The sequence below is a fragment of the Pteropus medius genome, unplaced genomic scaffold (genome assembly GCF_902729225.1).
Source record: "Pteropus medius unplaced genomic scaffold, Ma_sr-lr_union100, whole genome shotgun sequence".
NCBI classification, from domain to species: domain Eukaryota; kingdom Metazoa; phylum Chordata; class Mammalia; order Chiroptera; family Pteropodidae; genus Pteropus; species Pteropus medius.
In genome coordinates this window covers 1-16432 of record NW_024346520.1, presented here as the reverse complement: position 1 = coordinate 16432, position 16432 = coordinate 1, and the positions used below count along the sequence as shown (strand labels likewise).

At 56.2% G+C, this 16432-nt stretch overlaps 1 protein-coding gene across 1 annotated transcript; it reads left to right on the top strand.

Annotated features, from left to right (window-relative positions):
* Positions 1-4050: 4050 nt before the first annotated feature.
* Positions 4051-15662, top strand: LOC120613156 (DNA dC->dU-editing enzyme APOBEC-3G-like). The gene is made up of 9 exons (XM_039875758.1): positions 4051-4206; positions 4717-4861; positions 6064-6346; positions 6778-6902; positions 11639-11712; positions 12984-13140; positions 14392-14689; positions 15099-15214; positions 15479-15662. The coding sequence occupies exons 1-9, from the start codon at positions 4178-4180 to the stop codon at positions 15491-15493; spliced, it is 1242 nt and encodes a 413-aa protein (XP_039731692.1). The 5' UTR covers positions 4051-4177; the 3' UTR covers positions 15494-15662.
* The last annotated feature ends 770 nt before the right edge of the window (positions 15663-16432 follow it).

Below are 16432 nucleotides of genomic sequence, written 5' to 3'. Positions count from 1 at the left end.
GGTGGGCAGCCGCCTGAGGCCCGAGGACAGCGGCGGGAGAAGAAAAACGCAGAGAAGTGCGCTAGGGGACGAGGTGGGGCCTGAGTCCTCACAGCACCTCTGATCAAGAAAAGTAAAATTTTCCGTGCAGCAGGAGACGCCTTGGTAAAGGAACAACAGGAGCCCCTGAAAGAACCATAGCCCGTCCCCGAGTGAAGGCCGAGGACACTTCAGCTAGTATGACGAGCCGAGAGCCTGATGCAAGGCAGACTCCTGCTTCCCACCCCGACCCTGCATCACTAACAGATCTTTGCACGTTGTTGTATTTGCAACACTGAGCACCTACTGCGAACACAGTCGAGGGAGCAGAGATGGCTCAGAAAGGGTCCAGGAGCTCACTGACCCGAGGCCTCCCTCTCACCCCCCAGGAGGACGGTCCCTCTGAGAACAGACCCACACCCCCACTGGTCCAGAACTCAGGGGCAGGTGACAGCCACAGCTTTCTGGAGCCACTTCAAGGTTGTTGGAGCCTGAGGAACAGAAACAGCCTCCATTCACTTGCCTCCAAGGACCTAGGTGGGCCCGGGGGTGCCCAGGGGGTTTGGGCCCATCTCGGGACTGAAGGAAACAGTATGTCGGATGGAGCTACAGGTCTTCCTCTCCCTGACTCTCTGCATCTGTCCGGAGCAGATGGACATTGGCAAGGTGAATAATAGCCATGATATGAGTCAATCGTCGCGTATTTCTTTTGTGCTGAGGGTCACCTCGCTAGCATGTGGCAGAGTCAAGATTCAAACCCAGTCGAGGCAGAGGCCTGGGGCCGACGCCGGGAGCCCGGGCCGGAGCGGGAGGGTTCTGAGCTGGGAGAACGGGGAGTGCAGTGGGGAAAGGAGAAAGAGGGTCACCGGCTTGCATCATGTCACGGCCACCAACCCTTCTTCCGGGCCGTGGCGAGGCTGGACGTCTTACGTCCATCTCTAGGCTGTGACCCTGGAGGTGGATTATGACAGCCAACTCTTCCTCAGGATGTCCCCAGGACTTTAGGAGACACAAATACGACAAAAAATGCGCTTTGCACTCAGCGGTACTTGGGCAAACAGGCCCAGCCAAGCCCCACCCCAGAAACGGTGCCCGGAGTACATGGAAACGTGACAAAGAGGAACCAGCTCCAGGCTCCCTGGACACACCCAAATGCCCAGCTCCCTCTGATCAGAGCAGAGGTTGTCATAACCCCGTAGGCAGGCTTTCTAGGAAGAACCTCATCATCAAGTTCGCTTCTTTGGTTTTGATTTCTGTGCTGTGACAGCACCCCGATTCCACCGACAGGAGCAAGTGACCAAAAATCTGCAAACTGAAGTCACTGTGGGTAAAGGGGGCCACCCAGGAGAAGACAAGTGGTTTGACATTGGGAGAAGGGTCCCACGCTCTCTGCAGCCGCCTGTCTGCCATCTACCCTGGTCCCACATATCCCGAGGGCCCCATTTCCCAAAGTCCCCAGTCTCAGAGCCTTGTCCATGACATGGGGCCTGAGATCCGGGATCTGAGAATGTGACACAATGTAGGGTCCATGCCGAGACCCTGCGCTGGCCGTGGGCTCCAGGGCGGCAGGGAAGGCAGAGCTGGGACCTCATACAGACCCGCCTGGCCCAGACTCCAGTCACTTACAGACCACCCATTGCAGTCCCGGAGGGACGAGGACAGAGTGGACCCTGCACCCTCCGCAGGGTCCGTGGGCCTCAGTCTGGCTCTCTGACCCCGGTCTGGGCTCCCTTAGGGTACCCCGCTCTGCTCCCTGTTTCTCCGACAGGGAAATGGGACAAATATCGGCACAGTCTGCACCTGCTCAGTGGGCCACTCTCCCCAACGCATCCACTCTCTCTCGCTCACTGGGCACCTAGGTCCTTCTCTCCTCAGCCCTGGCACACCTCGGTGGAAAACTCGAGCAGACGCAGGGGTCATTTCACATGCTCACTCAGTGTTCCAGAGGCAGACGTGGGGCCGCCAGTCCCCAGAAAGGACAGGCTTTCTTTTCTTCTTTCTTCCTACCTCATGACCTGAGGTGAGCTGAGCGCTTGTAGCCCGTCCCGTCGGTGCTGACCAGTGGGAGGTTTTGGACCAGAGTTCATCACTAGACTCTACTGAGGCCTGTGCAATGTCCTGCCCTGGCCCGAGGGAGACCGGGAGAGGGAGCACTTGTCCCTGGGCCTCTGCTGTCCTTAGGGAGCCAGGCTCCAGGGAGGGCCTTGGGGAGAAAGTTAGGGTGGGCGGGGGCCTCAGGAAGGGCATGGGGCCAGAGACAGAGAGGCGAGGCTCACCCAGTCTGAGCTGGCATCTCCTTATCTTCTGGCCCCTTGTCACTGTGACTCGGGTAACCCAAGATATTGTCACGTGTGATGTCCCCATTAGCCTTCATAGGACACGAATTCTCTTAGCTGCCGTGTACAGTCATTCACCGCGCGACTGACTTCCAGACACGGACACAAGCTCGGCCAGGCTTGTCTGCATCGCACAGGGGCATCCAGGAGTCAGCAGGGATAGGAAGGTCCAAGGGTGACTGGCCGGGCTGGGTATGAGAAGACGGGGATCAGAAGCAGGTTTGTAGCCCCAAGGCACAGGGGATTGCCCAGCAGGACACCACAGTTCTGGGGTCACAGGCTGCCACCAGCACAGGTCTCATGCACAGCAGACCCTTACTCTGAAAGCTGTGAGGAGGGGTGGGAGGAGGACCGAGGAGCACTCTGTGTGTTGAGTGACTGGAGGAGACTTTGGGGGTACGAGAGCAGAGCGTGGCCTGGATCACGATGCCAACCACCCTCCCCGGAAGGCAGGCTCCAGGGAGGGACAGTGTTGGAGAAATTCTCAGGGCCCCCAGGCATGGTGTCTTCGACCTGGTCCTTGTAGACACGCCGTCTCAGCTCAGGAGGACTGGCAACTCCTGGGGGTGGCCGGCGTGTTGGTGTGGAGCCTGCGATCTGGGAAGTATGGCCACCAGTGGGACACAGGTGACATGTGCCGGGAGAGTTCTCACTCGAAAAGCACTCAGGCCCCCGCCAGGGTCTGGTCTCTGGTCCAGGGGACCAAGGTCGAGAGGACAGAGGTTACAGCAGGGGCGCAGTACAGAGCCAGGGGAGGCCCCCATGGGTGCAGTGGAGGGGGCCGTGGAGACGACGGGATGCTGCGCTGAGGGTGCACCCTAAGGCAGTGACGGGCCAGCCCGGGAGGGCGAGCTGCCTGGTTCTCCGTGCGGGCGGCCAGGGTGGGATCGGGGGTCCGGCCCGGCTCTCCCCACATTGGGAGCATCATCTGGGTGGTCGTGCTGGGCCAGCACAGGAAGTTCTGACAGGAGTCAGGATGGGGAGTTGATGGGACAGAGGGGCAGCCTTGGGGGACAAGCACAGCCAGCTAGGGGTCAGGCTCACCGCCGAACCTGGAATTCGACGGCCCCCACATTCCTCACGGCCTGGTGGTGGAGAGAAGGAACATGGGTGGCCGCCCTTTCCGGGTGGTGGGCAGCCCTGCTCCCTTCTGCTCCCTGGGCATCCCCGCCAAGCCCTGTTCCCTCTCAGAGCCCGTTCTCTCCCCTGTGTAATGGGCGTAAAAACGCTTCATGTCCAGGTTCTAATGCTTACGTGATGAGTTCCTGAGGAGAGCTGGGCACAGGTTGGTCCCCTCTCAGCCCTTCCTAGACTGGGATGAAGTTCGTTTGCTGCCTCTCAGAGCAGAATTTCCCTTCTGACTCACAGAGCACAGTCCGTCCATGAATCATGCCCCATGGAGCCTGGTCCGGGGCTCTGTGTCTCACTCCCGGGCCTCCTCAGGCATGAACAGGGCCTCTCAGCTGCCCTCTCGCCTCCTGTCTTGCTGTGCCATGCTGACCAGACTGACCCTAGCCTCCGAGGCTTCATCTGCCCATGGTCAGTCCTCGTGGCATCCAGGTAGGGCCTTTGTCAGAAGAGAGAAATCAAAAGTTAACTTGTCCCCGACGGCATGAGGATGACACATTGGCACAGAGAAGTTCCTGTTTGTGTAACACCCATGTGGGTGGCATCGGTGGCCTGATGTTATGAAGGGGTGGGGTCCAGCATACCAACTCAGCAATTTCCAGGTTTTTGATGGCATATAAGGAGCCTGACTCCTGAAGAGTGTCACAGGAGGAGGACATTGGCTGTGACCAGGAGGAGAAGCAGAGGACTGAGACATGGAGGCTGGCCCAGCACCCGAAGCCAGGTATCACCCGGCCCCTGCATCACCCCAACTCCTGAGCCCCTCCTCCAGGTTCCCTGATGAGGACTTGCCGTACCCCAGGGGCTGCTCTGCTTGCCCTCCCTCCTCGGACCTCTCGGCAGATGGGCACTCTGCCTGTCCCAAGAGGAATGGGTGCCAAGTGTTCACATCAAGCAGGGACGTGGGCCAGCGGGACAATCGTGAGATGGCGATGCCAGAAGCGGTGACCAGCCTAGTCCAGGCAGAGCCTGGACAGAGGCTCTGACACCGCGCACTGCCCCTGGGGGCCGAACCTGACGAAATGACCGGGCTGTTTTCTCCAGGAGCCTCGGGTGGGGTCAGAGAGGAGGGCAGGTGGCTCCAGCAAAGCGAGTGGATGCTCTTCCTCTATGGGTCGGGCAGTGATGTGGGGTGCATGGGGAGCTCAGGGTGAAGGGGAAGAGGTTTGGGGTGGAGGAGGGGAGCACAAGGACGTGCTCCATGTCTCTGGGTTCCCCCCTCCTGTGTCCATAGACCCCTGATGGATGAAAGGACCTTCCTTGATAACTTCAGTCATCTGAATTACATGAACGAGACCTACCTGTGCTATGAGGTGGACCGCATGCAGGACGATCTCTGGATCCCACTGGATGAGTACAAGGGCTTCCTGCGCAACAAGGTGACTGACCAAAGCAGGCAGGACACCCTGATCCTGGGATGTTCAGGGAGAAGGTTCTCAGTGCACACGGGCTGTCCTCAAACTCGTCGCTATTGGTCTCCGCAGCTGCTGTGGCTCTGTCTAGAGTCAGGTGGGGACAGCTTCTGCTGTGATGGGTGGCTTTGAGCCACACATCGGAAACCAGCCACATGGTCACAGGGAATGTCCAGAAGCCCTAATTCTCCCTGTCTGTGCGTCTGGTCACTCCCGGGAGATCTTGGCCGGGGTGCTTGTCACGCAACTGCATTGCCTGCTGTGATTGGCCCAGGGGTGCCCCACCGACCCCCAGGTTCCCGTACACACCCGCCATGGGCTCTGCACTAGCACAGTCGGCAGGATTCGTCCCTCGTACCTGAGTCCCGGCTTAGAAATCCTTCCTTCTGCAGGTTGGGCAAACCTCTATGATGCTATGAGCTGCACATGACATTCATCTAATTTCCCAGACACCACGCCCTTGGCGCCCCTCAGCCCATTTCTCCGTGCAGAGTGAGCCCTTTTAGAAGAGTGTCTCGACTGTGCTCAGCACAAGGTGTGGCCCAGAGTAGAAGCCTGCAGAGGTGTTGGTGCACAGGTGGACGTGGGGACAGGGAAGTAGGTGGAGAGCTGGGTAAATCCCCCCTGAGAGAAGCACCCACTTCTGTGGCATCAGGCTCATGACCCTGGAGCTCACCTGGTCTTCTCCCTCCGTCCTCAGGCCTTGACCTCCTCCCTGCAGGGCCAGACTAGGTGGGGCTCCTGCAGGCAGAGACCTCGGGCACTAACTTAGAGGAGCTACATACACTGGGGAATCAAGATGCGTCGTATTTAAAGGAATAGTTTAAACATTAAAATTAATGCGAATTCCACGATGAACGAAATATCAACAACGTAAATGAGGACCGATCAGTTACAGAGCCAGGAGGAGTCATCATTTGCTGATGTCTATTAGAAAGTCATCTCTGCTAACCTGGCCCTTGGTAAAATGCTGATATTGATTATCGTGAAGTTCGTCTCACATTTGATCATGTCAATCCTGTCTTGAAATATCATTCATTTTGATGCTGAGCTGTGTTTCCCCTTCTATTTTGAGCTCTAGGCCTGTGCCCCACCTGCCTCACCCTGGTCCCATCTTCCCCCCCGTAACAGTCAATGACAGAACACTTTTCTCCCTCTTCTGTGCCCAGGGTGCTGACATGGGCTTGGAACGGTGTCACGCAGAGCCGATCTTCCTGGAGCGGATGGCTTCTTGGAATCTGGACAAGGAGCTGCGCTACAGGGTCACCTGTTTCATCTCCTGGAGCCCCTGCGCAGACTGTGCCAAGAAGCTGACTAAATTCCTGAGAGAGAACAGACACGTGAACCTGCGCACCTTCGCTGCCCGCATCCATGAGCGAAGCCAGGGCTATAAAGCCGGGCTGCGAGCACTGAATGCGGCTGGGGCCGAAGTCGCCATAATGACCTTCCAGGGTCAGCACAGGACTCACAGGGGATGGGGTGGGCAGACGAGGCCTTGGGAAGTTGCTAGAAAGAGGCGGGCAGGATGAGAATCCCCGGTGGAGAAGCCTGGTAGCTGCCTGCAGAAGGGGCGCTGGACTCTGGGAGGACTGGGGAGTGGACCTGAAGACAGTGCAGGGGAGGGAGGTGGTGCTGGGAGCGGGGGAGGGGCGTAGACCTTCACGAAGGACTTAGGAGCTTCCTGAAACCATCTGATGGGGCCGCCTCACACTCCCGTTGGAAGAAATACAGGTGTGATGAGCTAGGTCCCAGGGAAGAAGCGAGAAGGGAGGCAGTGGAATTATGATGGGGAAAGTTTGTCTGTAAGAGGCAGACACTCTGTGCCGCTCCCCATTCCCCAGGGCTGGAGCTCACCCTTACCCCGCCCCCTCCTGCTCTTTCAGAGTTTGAGTACTGCTGGGAAAATTTTGTGGACCACCAACAGGATGAGGATAAACCCTTCCCGCCCTGGGATAACCTGGGTGTAAGGAGTGAAAAACTAACTAAGAAGCTGGCGGGCATTCTCCAGGTGAGGGCTCCTCCCTCCCTGCTGCCCCCCTGCCTCCTCCCACCTCCCCTTCTCTCCCTGAGCCTTTCCTTCCCTTTGCTCAGAGCCTCCTCTGGGTCACCTGCTCCCTCCTGGGGCACCAGCTGCATCCCTCCCTTCCCCTCTCACAAGGAGTCTGAGCTTCCTCACCTCCTTGTGTCCCTCCTTCCTTCCTTGTCTCTGTCTCTGCCCCGGACCTCGTCCCTGTTCATCTTTCCAACACCCTGCTACGTTCATCTCCTTCTCTATCCAGAATCGGGAAGAATGAAAGATGGACTTGGATCTCGCTATAGCAGGCTGGAGAGTTCTTTGGAACAGAATAAAACATTTCTTCAAGAAATGGAAACTCGCATCCTCCACCCTCTCTGGATTGATGCAAAGCAACCAGCAAACCGCAACGAGCTATAAGAAATTGTAAATTTAAGAAACCTGATAGATTTATTTTACATTCAACATCTATTGTTCCAAATATCTATCAGTAAGATTCTATTCAACAATATCAGAATAGTTTTTGATTTTTAGAGAAATAATTATGTATTTGAATTGTTTTAAAGCAAAAGCAATAAAATGAAATGTAAAATTGTTCCCAAACACTTTTCCTCCGTAATGTATCACGAGGTCCAAATAGTGCACTAAGCAGTTGTGAATGCGCAAATGCCTTTATCTTTTGTAGGTACCTTCATGTGGGCAGTTAGTGCTCACAACAATGATCACTGGTCAAGGGAAAATGAGCTAATGCCTAGAGAAGGGGAATCTGTACTTGACAACTAAACATCTTTGCTTGCAGATGCATAAGTGTCATTGCCGAAGTGACATTGCAACTCTATGAAAGGGAGGGTGATCTCTGCCTGCTTCTGCAGGGACAAGTAGCTGCCACCTTTAGATTCGAACTGTGGAAATGACGGGTGTTTAATACAGCAGAATATTTGTTGTTCCAAATGCAAAATGAAAATCTGAAGCTTCGGAGGAGAGAATCTGGGAGGTGGGGATTGGGGAGGAGTACAGGAGACTTTAAGTCTTCATTTGACAAAGATGGGAGCCCAGGGAGACTGGTGGACACAGGGAGACATAGAGTCTACACGGAAGAGGGCAGGGGTTGAGGGTCCGAACTCGGTGACATCGCCTTGAAGGCAAGGCGGGATGTGGGGACGAGGAAGTGGGGTTCACGCTCACTGGTCACAGTGATGTCAGAGGTGATGGATCAGGACACGGAAGCACAAGCGAATGCTGGAACCCGGTGGAAATGGCCATGGGAAGTCACAGGAGACGTGTTGGGCAGGCCCGAGGTTGTCAAGAAAGAAGACGCAACTTTGGCCTTGGTTTGGGGTCTTTTGACATTTTTTGTTGTTATTTTGTCATTTTGATTTTGTAATGGTGTATATACCCTCACACGAACATCTTCTCCTTCCATTGAGTATAGGGACAAAACCCGTAGGAAATGCTTTGTAATAAATTGAATAAGAAACGACAAAACTAAAATCATATTTAAATCTAATAGAAATCCATAGAAACACACATTGGTTGCTTTTGCCTTTTTTTTTAAAACTTGAAAAAACAAAGTTTTAGGGGAACATCATAAAAGAAGGACTTAGATAGCATGTGATGGAGGGTGACACAGCCAAATATCTCCTGGGCCTGGTGGGTCTGCGAGCTCTGCCTGGGCCCCACAGCAAGTGTTTGGGGCAGGCAGCCGGAGCGCGGACAGCGGCCTGTGACCGGGATGCCTGACCTTGCAGGGTCACGCACCCCATGGCTCCCCGCTTCCCTTCTCCTCTTCCCCGGGCAATCTCACCGCGTGGAATGTGTTTCACACTTCCTGGAACGTTCTGGAGAAGCTGATGTGCACAGGTGCCGCACGGGCCAATGGGACATTTCCTTCCTGGAGCCCAGTTCTGCATGCGATCACGTTGTTGACTGAACACAGCGACCCCGCCCGAGGACTTTGTGCCCTGACACTACTCCAGAGACCTCCCAGCAGACCTGCGGGAGCTGAGACCCTGCCCAGAGCGGGCACCTCCGAGGGCCCAAGCATCCCGGGTCAGCTGCCTGGAGGGGACTCCCCAGGCAGTCCTCGGGAGTGCAGAGCAGACCCTGGGTTAGAACTGTGACAGTGGGGACAGATTCGGCGTCCATGTGGGAGGACATTTGGGGTAAGGGCGACGCACTGGAGGGGAACATATGTGGCGGGGTGGCCTCTGCTCCTGCGTGGAATCTGACCGTCTCCTCTTCCACTGCAGAGTTTGCAAAATGCCAGGAAGACTTCGTGGACCCCCCGGGGAGGGCCTTTGAGCCCTGGCTACACAGATGCCTGAAGGCGCCCTGCTGCGAGCCGCCACAGGCCCCTCTGGTTCCCGCTGCACCCATCACTCGTTCGTGGGGAGACTTCCGCTCTGTAGTCTCCCCCATTCTCCAGGGCTCCTGCAGCCTCCCTCTGCCCTCCCCATGCTCTCAGCTTCCCTGTCTGCTTTGTCCCCAGTCCCTCCGCCCTACCCCCTACACCCTACCTCCCCTCCCCCCAGCTTCGCTGCTTCCCTCCGTCACTTTTCTCTCTCCAGGCCCCTTGGCTTTGCTGCATCTCCCCAGAGCCTTTCATCTTCCTCGATTCTATTCCGAAATTAAGTATCAGATATCTATGTCATATCACATACATACACCGAAAATCCGATACTTGTGAAAACATTAAAAATGATACATCTATATATGAGGAGACGAAGAATTGAGCCACACATTAAGCATTTGCCACTTATGTAACTGGGAAAGGATCACAATCCAGAATATCTAACAATTCTTATAAAGCGAGAGGGAAAGACAAACTGCCTCGCAGAAAAATGTGCAAAAGATTCGGCCAACATTAGTTCTATAGCAGAGGAGAACGGGAGGCACAGAAAATATAAAAAGATACGAGGTCTCTCTGGACATCAGGAAAATGTGAAAGCAAAGCTCAGGGGGAGAGCGCTCACACCCCGTCAGGCGAGAGCGCGCGAGGTCCCTAATACCTGCTCCGGTGAGGACCTGGGGATGGGGACGCTTTTCTTTCCCCTGGTGGAGAGCTTTGGGAAAAGCTTGGCAATGCCAGGGATGGGCGTTGATATCCGCGCCCCGTGTGCCCGCTCTTTCTGTTCTAGACCCTTCCCTAGAGGGTCTCACGCACGAGAACACAACAGGTGATCCCTGTCCGTGATGGTGGGAAAGCGAGAGCTATCGGACTGACTCCCCCAGAGGAAAGGAACAGATGGTCGCTCAGCGCCGACACGGGGGACGACAGCCTGAATGACAGTCAGCGCTGGGTCCCCATGTGGGAACCACTGATGGGAATGGCATAATGTCAAGTAAAAGAGCAAATGGCCAGAGAGATAGATGCGAAGGGTACCACCTCTGCGGACGACCCCCAAGGAGGCAGGTAGCGTTTACGGAGAGACGCAGACAGGAGCCGTCGTGCCGCGGACCGTGGGGAGGGAGAAGCACACGCGCTGAGGGACGTGGTCGTCTGGGGAAAGGGAACCCTCGGGGCCTGCGCCCCCACCCACCCCGCAGGTTCCCGAGAGTCTTCCCATTAATACCCATGATCGATTAATCTGCTGGGGATCCCGCACTTCCCCACCCAGGCTCCTGTCCTCCTAGTCCCACGAGGAGGTCTCGGTCCTGCTCAGGGCAGCGATGCCCCAGCCGAACCCCCTCTCACGCTGGGCTTTGGTCACTAGCACTGACCATAACCTCGGGGAAGGCGGACGTGGAGCCTGGGTGTCGGGCAGCCCCGCCCGCTGCGCTGCAGGGCGACAAGGCAGCAGGGAAACCCACTGGGCCACCGGCTGAATGTTAGGGTCCCCCGAATGCATACGTTGAAGGCCTAACCCTCTGTGTGATGGTGTCTGGAGGTGGGAGTTTGGGGGGTGGTTAAGTTTAGATGAGGTCACGAGGGTAGGACCCCAGGAGGGGACATGTGTCCTAATAAGAAGAGGAAGAGAGAGCAGAGCATGCTCACCTCCTCCTCGCCATGCAATCACTGAGGGTTTGCACGATGCAGAGGACCTGGCACAGAGCTAGGAACTCACAGCACATCTGCCCCTTGCCTTCTGCAGAGCAGGGGAAAACACAGGAGTGCTCGCCCAGCCTGCTCCTCCTCTCACTGGGCAGGGAGGGAGAGGGCACCGGGCACAGGGCTGGGTGCAGGGCGGGCGGGGAGAGGGCTCCGGCCGGCCTCTCCCCAGGGAGGTGGGGCCTCTGTCCTGCGGTCATCCTGTGTCTTTGTCAAGCAGGAGGACATAGCTACAGGGTCTGAAAACACAGGCGTGCTCACCCAGTCTGCCCCTTCTCATCACCTGCTGTCAACGGGCAGGCGGAGAGCGTGCGCCCGGCACAGGGCTGGGTGCAGGGTGGTGTGGAGAGGGCTCCGGCCCCTCCCCAGGGAGGTGGGGCCTCTGTCCTGCGGTCATCCTCAGGGCCTGTCGCATCTCCCTCTCCCTGCCCTCCTTACTTTATCTTTCGCTTTGCAGTAAGGGTGGGTCCTGCTGCCCAGAGGGGCCTGTCGCCACGAGGGGGAGCTCTGCCCAGAGGGAGGGCCCCAGAGATGGAGAGAAGGTGGGTGTGAGACAGAGGAGGCCCAAACCCCAGGGCCCTCCCACCCCTGCTGCCAAAGCAGGAAGGGGGTGGCGCCTCAGCTGAGAAGGCTGGCCGGTCACTCAGACGAGGGACTTCCCTAAGGCCGGGCACTGTGAGAGGAAATGCATCTCCAGGTCTGGAGAAAAGTGACAGAAGCCTGGCGGGAAGGCTACACCCTGAAGCCCTGGAGCAGGTACCGCTGCCCACTCTGTGCCTCTGGGGCCTCTCTCTGACCCCTGTGGAGCCTCTGTCCTGGGGCGGCTGCTGCTGCTGCTCTCCAGCTGGCTTCTCTTCCTGTCTGGGTTCCTTCTCCGCAGGACCGCTCCGTTGGGGGGACGGCCTGTTCTGGGGAGACCCCCACTATTGCTTCTGAATGGCCCCCTCTGTGCCTGCCCCCAGTCCTGCCGTCTTCCTGGTCCCCCTCTCAGCCCGCAAGTCCTTGGGGCTGGGCCGTCCCCTGCGTGCCTGCGACGGCTGCCTGATCTCCCATCTTTCCTGAGTTCTGTTAACACTTAGGTCGGGACTAAAGCCTGAGTGAAGCCGTTGCTGAATTTAGTTAGAAACACTTTGATCAATTTTCTATGCCCTTGACCCCACTACACACACAGCGTGAGAAGAGCTGTCTGGGGCAAGAAGATAAACCATCCTTTCCAAGGATGTCTCCGCGGGGAGCAAAAAAGGAAATGCAGACTGTTCTCACATCCACGGACTTTCACGGTTATCACTGCACCACCAGCCTAGGACCGGGGAAAAGATGCCTCGGTCGGGAGAAATGCTCCTAGTTCACAATTAAGTAGACAAGAGCACCACACCCGAGACAGCGCACCCCACCAAGTCACCTAATGTGATAGCTGGGCATGGCATGGCTGTGCCCGGACAGGGGACCAGGGCTGTCACTTACCAGACAGGGGACCTGGGCAGGCTAATCCCCTCATTGTGCCCTGCTTACTTCTCTCTACGATGGGATGGGTCCTCCGGGACTGGAGGAGGAGTAGATGAGTTCAGAGACACAGGATACTTAGACCAGTAGCCGGAGCCTGTGGATTTAGGTGTTAATCCGATCTGTAAAACATAACATGCCTCCGTGAAAAGTCGGGCGTGGATTGAACTGCAATATTAAAAGCTACTATTTTGATGCAGAGGGGGTTTTGTTACTCAGTTCTGTGTTTCTAATGCTTTGGGGGGTGTGGGCAGGAATCTAGGGGGGGGCTTGGGCGTGTGCTGCTGGAAGGCGCGGAGCCTGGGCCCCCACGGGAGGGGACTCTGGTCCCTGGTGTCCCTGCAGCCCCCGGCCCCTGCCGCTCCCCAGTCTTCCTGCCTGGGAGGCCGTAGAAGATGCTCACGGCCAAGGAGGGTTGGGGGAGGCACATCACCCAGGGGTGCAGAGCTCTGTGTTCAGGTGACACCAAATGGGAGAAACTCCAGGGAACACTCTGCATTTTCGGTTTTCACTTTTACCCCCAGAAACCCAATGGAGCGGTTATATCATGACTATTTCTACTTCCATTTTTACAACCTGCCTACCCCCAAACACCGAAATGGCTGCTACATCTGCTACCAAGTGGAAGGAACAAAGAACCACTCACGTATGCCCTTGTTGAGGGGGGTCTTTGAAAACCAGGTATGGGCCCCCGTATACTCACCTCACAGGCAGGAGCAAAGCCGGTCGAGGACGCAGAAAAGAATATAACATGTAAATGCCGAGTGCTTCTCCCCACAACAACGTCCGATGTCCTGGGCCCCTGATGTCCCTGCCTGACCCTCCTGCATCCTGACACAGGATGGCTTTGGATTTATCCCACGAGGCCTCTCTTAGGGAGTCTGCGGGCTGTCGTCTCCACGTCTGGTCTCCAGCTCGGCCTCTAGCAGTCCGGGAGGAAAGAGCATCTTAGCAAGTCGGGGCCTCTTATGCACCAGCGCCTCATCTGGCCCTGGTAACTGCCCTGCTGACCTGATGCTCCCCCAGACACACCCCTGACTGCTCCATGCCCAGGAAGTGTGATCCCCCTGGGGGGAGAGTCCACACCCTGGTCCTGCTGCCCCCCAGCTTGCTCTGAGGCTTCAGCCCAGGCCTGCCTGGATGAGGACCGCAGCCTAGGCAGACACCAGGTCGAGTGCAGCACCCTAGAGCCCCTGCAGTGACCACTCACCTCTCCTGCAAGCTGTCCCCCCACACGCCAGCCCTCCCTTCTCCATCCAGACTGCAGACCTCCCAGAACCTGTCGGGGGAGAGCATTACGGGGTAGACGGGCGTGCACCGTGGCACGACTATGCGTGGATGCACAATCGGGGTCCCTCGCGTCCTGCAACCTTCTCAAGTACCCAGTGTTCAAAAGCTGAGAGAGATGGATGGATTTACTGTTGATAACGTAACATCTCTCAGATCTTATTGCAACATGTAATGAATAAGAATTCATACAAGAGTTCTTCACGGGATAGTTGACCTTCTTTCTCATGCTAAGTCCTTGAGAGGAGATGCGTATTTCATACTTGCCCCATTTCAAGAGCGCGGTGGACACGCGTGGCCGGCCGCTCCCCGGTGGACAGCGCAGCTCTGTGGCCTTCCCCGGCAGACAGCGCCCAGGGAACAAGCCTGGACCCCAGAGGCCTGGCCTGGAGCAGGCACTCGGAATGCATGTAGCAGGAATGACTGGGATAACGAATGTCGGATTGAATGAACGAGTGGATGAGTGTGGCAAGGAAGACTACGTGAAAACAGAGGGGAGGGGAGAGATTAAGAAAACCAATCAACCGCTCAGTAACATGCCTCTGAGACTATTGCTCCCCGGCCCCTCGTCCCCACGTCCCCAGCCCTGCCACACGCCTGCTCTGCCAGCCCAGAGTGTCCCCCTCCCTTCTCCATCTCTCCCAGTTCTTTCCCAAGAAGAGGCGTCACACAGAACTCTGCTTCCTCTCTTGGTTCCGCACCGAGAAGGCGTCCTTGGACATGATGCTGTCCTCAGGTGAGAAATATCGTGTCACCTGGTACATATCCTGGAGTCCTTGCTTCGCATGTGTGGATGAGGTGGTTAAGTTCCTGAGGGAGCACAAGAACGTAGAGTTGAGCATCTTCGCTGCCCGCCTCTACCACTCCGGTATTTTGGAATACCGGCAGGGTCTTCGCAAACTGCATGACGCCGGCGTCCATGTGGCCATCATGTCCTATTATGGTGAGAGCAGAGGGAGCTGGGGCAGGGGCAGGGCTGTGAGAGGGACTGGGATCAGGTAGGGGGAACCTAGGATGCCCCAGGGAGAGTAGCCTCTCTTTGCTGCCTGCAGAGGTGAGGCTGGACTCTGGGGAGGGCTGGAGAGTCTGCTTGGAGAGAGAGTTCAGGGGAGAGAGGCGAGCCTGGGCGATGGAGGGAGGTGGGTACTCATGCTAGAAGGCCTTGGTGGCTTCCAGGATGAGGTAGAATTGGACTGCCTCAGATTCCAGTTGGAAACAGGAATTCGAGGGAGGAAAGAGGAGGCAGAGAAATGCCGATGGCGAGAACGTGTCTCTTAAGACTCAGGCACCTCATAGTCTCTTCCCCATATTCAGAGCTGGAGCTTGCCTTGATTCCTCCTGTCCCGTTTCAGAGTTTAAGCACTGCTTGAACGACTTCGTGTTCCACCAGGGAAGATCCTTCTGCCCCTGGAATGACTTGAATAAAAACAGCAAAGATCTCTCTAACACGCTGGAGGACATTCTCCGGGTGAGGGCGGCTCCCTCCCAGCTGCCCCCCTGTCCACCTCCCCCCTCACCTCTCTCCCTGGGTTTTCTTACCCTTTATTCACAGCCTCCTCTGGGTCACCTGCTCCGTCCTGGGGCACCAGCTGCATCCCTCCCTTCCCCTCTCACAAGCTGTCTGAGCTTCCTCACCTCCTTGTGTCCCTCCTTCCTTCCTTGTCTCTGTCTCTGCCCCGGACCTCGTCCCTGTTCATCTTCCCAACGCCCTGCTACATTCATCTCCTTCCAGAATCAGGAAGACTGAAGGATGGACCGCAATCTCGCTAAAGAAAGCGGAAGACCTCTGTGGAACAGCAGAACAAAACACTTTTTTAAAGAAAGGGAACTTGCCATCCACCAACACGTCCCATTGATCAAAACATCCCAGCAAAATGCAATGAGTTCATAATAAATTATTATTTTTTTAAATCTGATAGACTTACTTTTCAAAAATCTGTTATGTTCAAAATCTAAATATTAGCAAGTTTTTCTACTCAATAGTATCAGAATAGGTTTTGAGTTTTAGAGAAATATATATTTTGATAGATTTAATCCAAATGCAATCAAATGAAAGACTAAGGTTCTTCCCTACCAAAATTTTTCCTCTATAAATGTATCATGAAATCCAAATAGTTCAATAAACACTTGCGAATGTGCAAATGCCTTTCTTTGTCTTTCGTAGGTACCTCCGTGGTGGGGGAGTTGTAGCAGGGCTCACACTAATTGTCGCTGGTCAAATAAAAATCAGTAACGTTTATAGGAGGGGGATCTGGAATTTAAAAGCCTGGACTCATCATCAGACTATTAGACGGGCAGCAGCACCGTTTTTGAAACGACGGACGATGCAATAAGAGAAGAGAAAGACGAAGTGTAAACACGGGAAGGAACATTCAAACGAGCAGGTTTTCGGGGGCCGGGGAGTTGCCCAGTCCTCAGCCCATTCCCAACTTCACCGCCCTGGTAAGGGAGCTAGAAGGAGGGACTTCCCTGCCACAGGACGACCTCTGCCCTTCGCAGTGCCTAGGCCCAAGCGGGCCCCTTCGCAGGCACCAGATGTCTCTCCCGCCAGCATCGCTGTAGAGCCTGGACGGTGCCGAGTGAGCCCCTGGCAGCTGGGCATCCTGCACAGGGCAGCGAAGGCCGCAGGTCTCTCCTCACATGTCAGGGCCCGACCCGTGTCCAACCTCACACGATGACTGCAAGG

Coding starts and splice junctions, on each gene's coding strand:
- LOC120613156 (XM_039875758.1), top strand. CDS start 4,178: ATGGAGGCTGGCCCAGCACCCGAAGCCAG. Junction 6,903..11,638: donor AGCTGGCGGGCATTCTCCAG/GTGAGGGCTCCT, acceptor GCACTGTGAGAG/GAAATGCATCTCCAGGTCTG. Junction 14,690..15,098: donor GGCCATCATGTCCTATTATG/GTGAGAGCAGAG, acceptor GTCCCGTTTCAG/AGTTTAAGCACTGCTTGAAC.